Source organism: Ooceraea biroi, chromosome 13 (genome assembly GCF_003672135.1).
Source record: "Ooceraea biroi isolate clonal line C1 chromosome 13, Obir_v5.4, whole genome shotgun sequence".
Classification (NCBI taxonomy): Eukaryota; Metazoa; Arthropoda; class Insecta; order Hymenoptera; family Formicidae; genus Ooceraea; species Ooceraea biroi.
Genome location: NC_039518.1, coordinates 3,042,619 through 3,055,361, shown reverse-complemented (window position 1 = coordinate 3,055,361; position 12,743 = coordinate 3,042,619). Strand labels below are relative to the sequence as shown.

The window sequence follows — 12,743 nt, the reverse complement described above, 5'->3', positions numbered from 1 at the left end:
TCCATGCCTCTCATTAATCATATATTCATTACCTATATAAGGCGAAGGCGTTGTTCTCCGTGGTCTCGAGAGGGAATTCGGTATCGCAATATGTGTAAGGTTCGGTCTTCAAATTTCACTAATAATTAAATCGGTCACTTTATACGAATCACCCTGTATATAGTGAACATGTGATGTCACATCAATAACTTATAAGGTCGTCAGCGTAAGATGTTTTCTGCTAGTCAGAAGACGAAGCTATATACACAAGTATTAATACATAGACTCTACTTTTACTTTACCAGCACTTTTATCGAAAAATGTACAATATTTGGAAAATAGGAAGTATTCGCTGAAGAAAGTGACAATGTTGTTCATAATATTATTAATATTGGTTTATTCATTATTAATATAATAAGAATCGCACAAAATACATTTGTCTAAATTTCTAGAGACTGACGACTGATTTATTCTCATAAATTTTCTACTTACTCATTTATTTTCCTTGGTATAGATATAATGTTATTGTTATACATACATACATACAATTAAAAGCAACCATATTTATCAAAATTAAAAAATACTTAAACATGATAAAATGATTAAATATGATAGAACTATCTTTTACAGTGCGAATGTTTTAATGCTATGTACATACATATAAACATAAGATCCTGTCATATTTGATAAATATTGTAAGTAATTTTATACATGTTAAACATTTTTTATTTTTAAAAAGTAGTAAGTAAATATTTGATACAAATACTTCCATCAAAAGAAAGCACTAAGTAAGAAGATGCAGTTTTAGCAATATTTTTGTCTTGTATTAAAAATCATATTACAATAATTCAAATCTTAAACAAAAAAAGAATTTTAATTTACATTATTATAATTTTACAATAAAAATATTTAATAAAGCAAGGAAATTATTCTATTTTTATTTTGTCTTATTTTAGGAGCGCCTGACAGTTATTTTAAAATGACTATACATTTGATAAAATTCAAGCATTCCTTATTTGAACCAAGCGTTTGCTTATCTTGTATTCTAAATCCAAAAAGGTTTTTTCCTTCATATAATACTTTTTTAGGGCTTCTTGTATCTAAAAACATTTATTTTAATATTTATTAATAAGAAATTATTATTTTATATACGTAAAAAGACCAGAACGTCAGATAATTTATTGTTTTTAGTGCAATTCAGCAAAGATATTACATACACTGTAATGCATGCGAAAATAAAAAAATAACAGGCTGTATATTACAGCCTTTATCTAAAAAATTTACCATTTGAAGTTGCTCCGCAGAATACACATTATTGATAATAACAAGGAGAGCTGCAACCGTGCTGACTTCCCTAGAAAAACAACATCAAATTTATAACTAGCGCAAATAATAAGTTTTCTCTCTCTCTTTCTGTTTTACTGTACAATATACTACGTATGTTTATAAAGAAAAATATCATTACTTGGGTTTAATTTTCCTAAAATTTCTTAATATAAATTTGAGTATAGCGATGTTTTTTGCATGCCGCGCAACAACGGAGAGGAAGCTCTTAGCATGATGATGTTGCATTATTGCATATGCGTGATCCGATGAGAGTGGTCTCAAATATTTGTAAATGATCTCAAGATTTTCAGTGCAAGCCAGATATTCTAAAGTTTGATTATCTCTTTTGCTCGCCCATATAACGAACAGTTTATTCCAAGTATCAGCGTCCCCGGACATCAAACCTTTACAATGCGTCCATTCTCTCCAGCCCGACCAAAATCTACAGTTCCCATAAAAAACTTAGTAATTTATTTTAATAGTTTTCTTATATTCTAATTCAGTGCTCGGAATTAGTTGCCCGTTTCGGGCCGATTTCAGAAGCGACGCCTATCATTCCCCCACTACCGCTCGACGCGCGACGGCCGAGCCGCCGAACGCTGTGTCTCAGGGGCGCCACTATATGAGATATACGCTGAAGAGCATTATCCCAGCGCCCTTTCGTCCAGTCATTAAAATTTTTCTAGCTAAATAGGTTTTACTTTCACAATGAAAAGTAAAGTACTAAATTTTCAATTATTAACTTATTATTAATGTGTAATGTAAAATTATTACTGTGTGTGTGCATAGAGGAGAATCCCCTATTATGAGATATGCTCCTAATATGAGATAATGGAGTTTCTGCTAAACTAGTGAGCACTATCTGTTAGTTCCACCATGATCTTATTACTCTTGGTGTAAAATGTATTTAGTGAAAAATTCATTGTTCGTTATTGCGTTTAGCCTTTGCAAGAAAAGGTTTGTGAAATTGTGAACATGTCAAAGGAACTTGAGGTACGTCTTTAAACCTTGTTTATTATATAATAAAGAAATGGTTGGCAATAAATTCAGTATGCAATGATAGAGTAGAATCGTAGTAACAGGAAAATACGCGATTTGTTGAATTGCTTAATTGTAGAGGTTAGATTTCATGATCGCAAAACCGCTAGGCGTGTGGCTCGTATAATGAGATATTCAGGGTACTCTTAACATGAGATAATTATTGCTCGAATATGAAGATTATGTAGTGTAATAAAAAGAAAGAAAATACTACTTAAGATTAAAGAAAAGTTAATACGAATTTATATTAATTTTTGTATTTAATTTTTATAGAATCTGACTATGGAGGTTAGAGAAACGAGGAAGCGTTGACAGTGGAATCGTGAAGATTTGGCGAAGGCTGTGGCAGCAGTATTTTTATAAAAATATCTAATAAAATTTTTTACTTGCAATACTGATGTATTTTGCACTTTTAACACCGATTTCTCAAGGTATCTTATATTAGGAGCGCACTTTCGCGATCTTGCGTAAAGCTCTTTTTTCAAATTTTTTTAATTTTCAGAAAAAATAATATTTAAATTAGATTTTTCATTTCACCAAACTAAAGCTTATTAAATTCTCTTCAAGATAACGTATTACATTTTTAAATTCTGCCTATAGATTTCCTTACATTCGGCAAAATCGATATGGTATCTCATAATCGGGGACTTTCCTCTACTACATTAATAATTGAAAATTTAGTACTTCACTTTTCATTGTGAAAGTAAAACCTATTTAGCTAGAAAAATTTTAATGACTGGACGAAAGGGCGCTGGGATAATGCTCTCAGCGTATATCTCATATAGTGGCGCCCCTGAGACAGCGTTCGGCGGCTCGGCCGTCGCGCGTCGAGCAGTAGTGGGGGAATGATAGGCGTCGCTTCTGAAATCGGCCCGAAAAGGGCAACTAATTCCGAGCACTGTTCTAATTCAATTATTGGAATCGTGCGCGATTCAAAAAAATTTCATTATAAAATAATCGTAACTATAAGAAATATTACTTGTATGCCGATGGCTCATCCAACATATAATGCCGTAGTTCAACTGTCGCTGCTTCTGTGCACATGGTGCTATTGAGAACGCATGCCCAATGTCTAGCTTCTTGCCTTAACCGTTTAGTTAGATCATCCTCATGAGATATTTCTTGGAATCCTATTTTTTGAAGAAGTCCATCTACAAGCGACCTCAGAACATGTTGCTGGAATTTATTAAATAATGTAATAACGTGGTCATCTGGTCATATACTTTTCCCGAAATTTCCTTATTTCGGTAAAAGAGAAAATAAAACTTGTGCGGAAACATAACTTATACATACATGACTCTTTTTTACCACTTTTTGTTTAACGATATGAGTAGATTAATTCCATTTAAAATACTTAATGTACAGGGTGGCCCATTTTAATTTATACAGTCGATTTTTTAAAAAACTAAAAGAGATACGAAAAAATGTTTCAGACAGACATGTCACGATTTCGAGGGGGACATAAGATGATACCATTGGTTTGACCTTGAATAGTCGTTTGAAGGTCACGCGAAGATCACCTTCAATTTCTTAAATTGAAACCCCAACTTTTTATTGCAGATTCTTATTCTCCATCGAAAAGTAAGTAACTTTTGTCTGAAACATTTTTCCGAAAAATGTTTCACCCTGTATTTTATTAATGGAATCTATCATTGTTTACCTTTATATATGTGCTCTGTTGATATGGAAAGGTACGTGACATTAATTCAAAGTTTTTTATCATAGGATACCATGCTATATAATTCGTTTCGCGTAATGCAAGGTACTCTATGATGTCAGCAAACTCATCGTGTTCGAGCATCTTGCGCACCATAAAGTAATATGCATCATCGATGATTTGTGCACGATTGAGAACATGTATTTTATCATATTTTTCAGTTTTCAGGAAACGCGCAAGTCTCCTCCAATTTCTTTTGTCGTAATAAACACGATAATAACCTGTCAGATAACAAATTAGTTTTATTAGTTTTATTAATAGATTATATTGTAAAAGTATGGCCCTGTCTATGCTTTCCGAAATTCCTTAGAATGCGTAAGAAAGTTTCGTATTGTAAAAGCTGCTAAATATTGTAGATCGGAAAAATCGGAAAAAAGTAATGTTTCTAAGAAATTCTATTTTAATAAATTACATGTAAAATAGATTGTATCTTTTATCTTGAATTCAGAGGCATACACTCACATGCGCATTTTTGATAATATTTTATGTCGTATGTTATTATTTTTTCTTATGATAATAAGATAACTTGAATTTTTGTAAAATTACATATCAAAATATGATACGACGTGACAGTTTTATTATGCGCGACAAATGCAAAATAATTAATAGATAATAATGATATACATTAATTATATAAACTATATTAATATATTAATAAAATAATATACGTTATAATCATAATGAACTATTGTATTTACCAGTTTGTTGTAAATTAAGTATGACCCAATCATCTGGATGAATGTCATAAAGTCTAGAAGAGAGAATGTAGTAAAATGTCATCCATGTACTTTGACCATCGATATCATGAAAATTGCATACACTCTCTGAGGTGAAACTCACACGTATGGACCATGTAGTTAGTGCCTGTCGATTTAGCCGTACTGTTATAACGCCAGTTGTGTAATCCCGTGTCACTTCTAATATAGGATAACTAATTTTATTTGTCCAAGAGTCCATTAGATGTTTTAAGTTAGTACCGTCTGGATCTACATATCGAATAGCGGTCCAGAAATCATTGGGAGTTGGCAAGCCATTTTTCCTTGTTACAGACAAAAGTAAAACATAAAATTGTTTTGTACAATTTAAAATTTTATGCTAACGATACGCATTATAATGAACTATTGGGTTGTTCGGAAGGTTATTTCGTTTTTTCAAGGAAAAATGAAAAGCGGTTTTTTCATATTTAGAATAAATTTTATTCAGTGATGTATTGGCCATTTTGTTCCACTACCTTTCGCCATCTTTCTGGCAACTTTAAGATTCCACGCTCATAGAAGCCCTTCTCCTTATTGACAAAAAATTGAAGCAAGTGATTTTTGACGCCTTCGTTTGAATCGAAGTTTACATTGTTCAAAGAATTTTGTACAGACCGGAACAAATGGTAATCGGATGGTGCCAGATCAGGAGAGTATGGCGGGTGTGGTAGCACACCCCATCCAAGCTGTAAAAGTTTCTGGCGAGTGACCAAACTTGTGTGTGGTCTGGCATTGTCGTGATGGAATACGACACCTTTCCTATTCGCCAATTCTGGTCGCTTCTGCTTGATGGCAGCATCCAATTCATCCAGCTGACGACAATACACTTTCGAATCAATCGTCTGGTTGCTTGGTAGTAGCTCGAAAAATACGATTCCCTTCCAATCCCACCATACAGAAAGCATGATCTTCTTTTGATGAATATCTGCCTTGGATGTCGATTGAGCAGGTTCATCTTGCCTGGACCATGATCGTTTTCGCTCAACATTGTTGTAAACAATCAATTTTTCATCTCCAGTTATGATTCACTTCAAAAATGGTTCATTTTCTTCACGTTTCAACAATGAATCGCAGATGGTAATGCGTCGAATCAAGTCAATTTCCTTTAAATTGTGTGGAACCCAAATATCGAGCTTTGAAACGAATCCAAGGCGTTTCAAATGATCGTAAACAGTCGAATTCGATAAATTTAACTTTTCAGCAATTTCGCGTGTTGTTGTGCGACGGTTTGCATCCACCAGAGCCTTTATTTTCTCGTCATCAGCTTTAATTGGCCGACCTGAACGTGGTGCATCTTTCAAATCGAAATTTCGAAAACCAATTCTGACACTGACGTTCACTCAATACATCTTCTCCGTACACGGCACACAATTTTGTTCTCGCTTGCACTGCATTTTTACCCTTTCGGTAGTAAAAAAGCAAAATATTACGAAAATGCTCACTTTGATTTTCCATGTTTGATGTGATGCCAAAAAAAATTACTTGACAAATCGCAACACAATAAGATACTAAATGACGTCTGAATGTCAGTTGTCAAAATATAAAACGAATTTGCCGCTTAGAGTAAGGTTAAGTATCGAGGAACGCGACTAACGACATCTCTTTGTGAAAAACGAAATTACTTTCCGAACAACCCAATACATCAAGAGGTGCAAGTCTACGCGTATTAAATTATATATAATCTAATTTAATATATTACACTTACCACTTACGTAAATATCTGTTCACACCAATCATAAACCACCCTGGCTGGTTAATTACATGTTTTAACATACGTAATATCATGGGCGCTATAATTCGTACATATAGAACATATTTAAAATAAATGTATAATCAAACATCGTCTTTTTCAATAACTTTGTGAACATAACTTATAAGTTATTTCAACTGTTGTTTTTGCTATATCTGTTTTTACTACCAGCAGAATTTGCATGCATTGTTGAGAAATCTTTTATGAACTTTTTAAACTGAAGAAGTATAAAGATTATTTATTTGTATCTTAATAAAGATGTTACCTTTGATACGATAATAGTACCCAGTAATTTCGTTAATTTCAGATGGAATCTGAATGACTGTATTAAGAGGATAATCACGCAAGTCATCATGCAAAACATCCATACGAAGACATTCGTGTTGAGTCTGTACGACGAATAAATTCATCATTTCTAATTCCGGGAAAATCTGAAAGTAACAATTTTATTGCTGTCGGAATATAAGGTAATTGAAAAACAGGTAAAGAAATTTAACCACACTTTTGATCAGAAGATATGCTTGTATTATATTAGCCGTACGCATTAGTGATATTTGGTTTCTAAAAATGCGAAACGATTTTGCATTATAAAATTTAAAGATAGAATAAACTATTTTCCAGGAAAAATGATGCAGTTTTTCGCGTATTTCATATAAAATTATGTAAGAATTTCAGGCAAATAATAAGCATTTTAAATTTATTGTTAAATTTTATAAGATTGTAGAATATCATTATTATCGATATTGACAATTATTAATATCGATATTAACAAGCATTTCTTCTTTTTAGCTGATAAGCGAACCAATGAATACCTTATAAAGAGCATCCATTTGAATCACCATAGACAAACCCTCATTTATCCACAGGTAAGACCACCAAGATGGGGTGACTTTGTTACTAAGCCACACGTATATCATTTCGTGCGCTATAAAGCGTACTATATCCGCTTTACGTGCACTAGGATCTGATTTTTCATCATAAAGAATATGTTCTGCCCTAAAAACCATTTGTAAATGTGTTTAAAAATCCTTCGTACAAATATGTAATATAAATCCATGCATGTTACATTCATTACAGTCATTAACATTCCATCTGAAGTTTCTTTTTATTCGTATGCGTTACCTGTACAGAATGATCTTTAAATCTTCCATGGTTCGCTTCTGCTCAGGGTGTTGCAAGTTCGGGTTTGGAATGTTTGCTTCCTGTGAAATTTGCCACTCGAAATTGCGCAATACGTAGCCGACAAACGTAATAACTTGTTCCGCGAATTGCAAGTGTTCTTCGTTCGTGTGTTTTTTGTACAATATATCGACATTGTCGATGGATGTCCTGACGAAATCATTTTTATGTATCGTAAATATAATGAGATAAGTGGGCACTTCTTGAGTGAGATTGAAGTATGTCCATACGCCGCCGTCTTCCGTATCTGCATGACTACTTATTAAGGGCATGTTCGAAGAAGCTATGCAGTTTTTGGGATGTTTTATGTTAAGCTCGAAAGTAGCCTTGAATTCCGGTTCGTCCCAACATGGAAATATCCGCCGAGCTCCCTTTATTCGAGAATTCGCCACGTAGAACCAGCTGTAACAAACGGCGAACTGTAGATAACAATATCTTCTTCGTCAATGAATCATCGCAGACTTCTGATATTAAGGGGGGAGCCTGCTTTAGAACGCTGAAAATAAGGTACATTTTACGAATTGTTTTTGGAGAAACTATACGGCGGATCATTATAAAACTTTGATGCATTTATTAGTACATGTTTAAAGATAAAAAAATTATTTTTTGATTTGAATATATCGCCTGTAGAGGTCGTCCTGGAGAAATCTTAGTGCAGCCGCGTCGCCGGCATTGCAAATTGGTGAGCATTCTCCTGCCTCGAAAGTTCGTCTAAACTGAAAAATTGAAATGTGTTCTCGTTATTTATGAATTCCCATCGTCGATGAACCAAAGAGAGAAGAAAAAAGTTGAAAAGTGCCAAAATGGTGGAGCTTAGAACACAAAAGTACGATTTTTAGGCAAAGTTTTTGAACTTTTTCATGCAAAAATAATTGTTTAACTTAATGTTTTTATGAATATTAAAGGTTCATCGACGATGGGAATTCATAAATAACAAGAAAATATTTCAATTTTTCAGTTTGGATGAAATTTGGAGGCGGGAGAATGCTCACGAATTTACAATGCCGGCTGCACTAAGTGCCTCCAGGACGACCTCTACAGGCTATATATTCAAATCAAAAAATAATTTTTTTTATCTTTAAACATGTACTAATAAATGCATTAAAGTTTTATAATAATCCGCTGTATAGTTTCTCCAAAAAAATTCGTAAAATTATACCTTATTTTCAACGTTCTAAAGCAGGCTCTCCCCTTAACGCGAACGTAGAACCCACGACGTTGGAATTATACAGGGTGAGTCACCTAACTTGACGACCTTACATTTAGAACGCTGAAAATAAGGTATATTTTACGAATTGTTTTTGGAGAAACTATACAGCGGATCATTATAAAACTTTGATGCATTTATTAGTACATGTTTAAAGATAAAAAATTATTTTTTGATTTGAATATATCGCCTGTAGAGGTCGTCCTGGAGGCACTTAGTGCAGCCGGCATTGCAAATTGGTGAGCATTCTCCTGCCTCAAAAGTTCGTCTAAACTGAAAAATTGAAATGTGTTCTCGTTATTTATGAATTCCCATCGTCGATGAACCAAAGAGAGAAGAAAAAAGTTGAAAAGTGCCAAAATGGTGGAGCTTAGAACACAAAAGTACGATTTTTAGGCAAAGTTTTTGAACTTTTTCATGCAAAAATAATTGTTTAACTTAATGTTTTTATGAATATTAAAGGTTCATCGACGATGGGAATTCATAAATAACAAGAAAATATTTCAATTTTTCAGTTTGGATGAAATTTGGAGGCGGGAGAATGCTCACGAATTTACAATGCCGGCTGCACTAAGATGCCTCCAGGACGACCTCTACAGGCTATATATTCAAATCAAAAAATAATTTTTTTATCTTTAAACATGTACTAATAAATGCATCAAAGTTTTATAATGATCCGCTGTATAGTTTCTCCAAAAAAATTCGTAAAATTATACCTTATTTTCAACGTTCTAAAGCAGGCTCTCCCCTTAACGCGAACGTAGAACCCACGACGTTGGAATTATACAGGGTGAGTTACCTAACTTGACGACCTTACATTTAGAACGCTGAAAATAAGGTATATTTTACGAATTGTTTTTGGAGAAACTATACAGCGGATCATTATAAAACTTTGATGCATTTATTAGTACATGTTTAAAGATAAAAAAAATTATTTTTTGATTTGAATATATAGCCTGTAGAGGTCGTCCTGGAGGCATCTTAGTGCAGCCGGCATTGCAAATTGGTGAGCATTCTCCTGCCTCGAAATTTCGTCTAAACTGAAAAATTGAAATGTGTTCTCGTTATTTATGAATTCCCATCGTCGATGAACCAAAGAAAGAAGAAAAAAGTTGAAAAGTGCCAAAATGGTGGAGCTTAGAACACAAAAGTACGATTTTTAGGCAAAGTTTTTGAACTTTTTCATGCAAAAATAATTGTTTAACTTAATGTTTTTATGAATATTAAAGGTTCATCGACGATGGGAATTCATAAATAACGAGAAAATATTTCAATTTTTCAGTTTGGATGAAATTTGGAGGCAGGAGAATGCTCACCAATTTACAATGCCGGCTGCACTAAGATGCCTCCAGGACGACCTCTACAGGCTATATATTCAAATCAAAAAATAATTTTTTTATCTTTAAACATGTACTAATAAATGCATCAAAGTTTTATAATGATCCGCTGTATAGTTTCTCCAAAAAAATTCGTAAAATTATACCTTATTTTCAACGTTCTAAAAGCAGGCTCTCCCCTTAACGCGAACGTAGAACCCACGACGTTGGAATTATACAGGGTGAGTTACCTAACTTGACGACCTTACATTTAGAACGCTGAAAATAAGGTATATTTTACGAATTGTTTTTGGAGAAACTATACAGCGGATCATTATAAAACTTTGATGCATTTATTAGTACATGTTTAAAGATAAAAAAAATTATTTTTTGATTTGAATATATAGCCTGTAGAGGTCGTCCTGGAGGCATCTTAGTGCAGCCGGCATTGTAAATTGGTGAGCATTCTCCTGCCTCGAAATTTCGTCTAAACTGAAAAATTGAAATGTGTTCTCGTTATTTATGAATTCCCATCGTCGATGAACCAAAGAGAGAAGAAAAAAGTTGAAAAGTGCCAAAATGGTGGAGCTTAGAACACAAAAGTACGATTTTTAGGCAAAGTTTTTGAACTTTTTCATGCAAAAATAATTGTTTAACTTAATGTTTTTATGAATATTAAAGGTTCATCGACGATGGGAATTCATAAATAACAAGAAAATATTTCAATTTTTCAGTTTGGATGAAATTTGGAGGCGGGAGAATGCTCACGAATTTACAATGCCGGCTGCACTAAGATGCCTCCAGGACGACCTCTACAGGCTATATATTCAAATCAAAAAATAATTTTTTTATCTTTAAACATGTACTAATAAATGCATCAAAGTTTTATAATGATCCGCTGTATAGTTTCTCCAAAAAAATTCGTAAAATTATACCTTATTTTCAACGTTCTAAAGCAGGCTCTCCCCTTAACGCGAACGTAGAACCCACGACGTTGGAATTATACAGGGTGAGTTACCTAACTTGACGACCTTACATTTAGAACGCTGAAAATAAGGTATATTTTACGAATTGTTTTTGGAGAAACTATACAGCGGATCATTATAAAACTTTGATGCATTTATTAGTACATGTTTAAAGATAAAAAAATTATTTTTTGATTTGAATATATCGCCTGTAGAGGTCGTCCTGGAGGCATCTTAGTGCAGCCGGCATTGTAAATTGGTGAGCATTCTCCTGCCTCGAAATTTCGTCTAAACTGAAAAATTGAAATGTGTTCTCGTTATTTATGAATTCCCATCGTCGATGAACCAAAGAAAGAAGAAAAAAGTTGAAAAGTGCCAAAATGGTGGAGCTTAGAACACAAAAGTACGATTTTTAGGCAAAGTTTTTGAACTTTTTCATGCAAAAATAATTGTTTAACTTAATGTTTTTATGAATATTAAAGGGTCATCGACGATGGGAATTCATAAATAACAAGAAAATATTTCAATTTTTCAGTTTGGATGAAATTTGGAGGCAGGAGAATGCTCACCAATTTACAATGCCGGCTGCACTAAGATGCCTCCAGGACGACCTCTACAGGCTATATATTCAAATCAAAAAATAATTTTTTTATCTTTAAACATGTACTAATAAATGCATCAAAGTTTTATAATAATCCGCTGTATAGTTTCTCCAAAAAAATTCGTAAAATTATACCTTATTTTCAACGTTCTAAAAGCAGGCTCCTTAAGCATTGATGGCCAATACTTACTTTTGACCTTTTTGCGTATTTTCTGTGTACGGAATTCTAGCGAAACCGTCTGTAATATCGTCAGTTATAATGCCATTGAATTTTATGTACAAGGTGTAACGTCCAGGTAACAGTGTATTAGCAAAATTAATGGTATTCCACTGTTTATCAGCGTAGCAGTCGAGTCCCTCCGTTTCACAGGAAACACCATTGTTATTACTTAATGCGATCATGTTGGAAGTTATACACAGATTTATGGAGTGAAAACTTATCTGTTTTGTTTTTTGAACGATGTTGATAGTAATATTGGTTTCGCCATGATAATTAGCTTTGCTTGCTAATACTAGCTCAATTTGATAATGTATCGGTACTACGGATTTTGGCAGACGGTGAACCGGTGTATCGTCCGTATAGTGTTCTATTAAATTGGGCGAACTTTTGGAGAATAACAGATATAAGAGAGGTTTAGAGATGAACAGTGTGACTACTACTATAGAAACCAGTACTATATGAAGGATGATTGATCGTGCTGTAAGAAAGATTCATGTAAAAAAAAACAAAAGCAAAAACCAAATATAGTGTACAGTACATGCGACTTTTATGAAAATATACTTTATATTTTATATTTTCTATTTTATTAAAAATAAAATAATTTATCCATCTAAACTTTCTTCTTGTTGCTGGACTGTCTCATAAGAAAGCTCCATCGAACATTAGACGAATGTTTGTACGTGGGCGAGT

General features: G+C 33.3%; 1 protein-coding gene across 1 annotated transcript; it reads right to left on the bottom strand.

Moving 5' to 3' along the window:
• Positions 1-352: 352 nt before the first annotated feature.
• On the bottom strand, positions 353-12,531 carry LOC105285563 (aminopeptidase N). Its single transcript, XM_026974664.1, has 11 exons — positions 12,024-12,531; positions 7,688-8,146; positions 7,378-7,561; positions 6,831-6,996; positions 6,521-6,605; positions 4,759-5,099; positions 4,004-4,281; positions 3,323-3,519; positions 1,445-1,747; positions 1,264-1,333; positions 353-1,079 (listed from the first exon to the last, which is right to left on the bottom strand). Exons 1-11 carry the CDS (start codon positions 12,233-12,235, stop codon positions 981-983), a joined length of 2,394 nt encoding a protein of 797 aa, XP_026830465.1. The 5' UTR covers positions 12,236-12,531; the 3' UTR covers positions 353-980.
• Between the last annotated feature and the right edge of the window lie 212 nt (positions 12,532-12,743).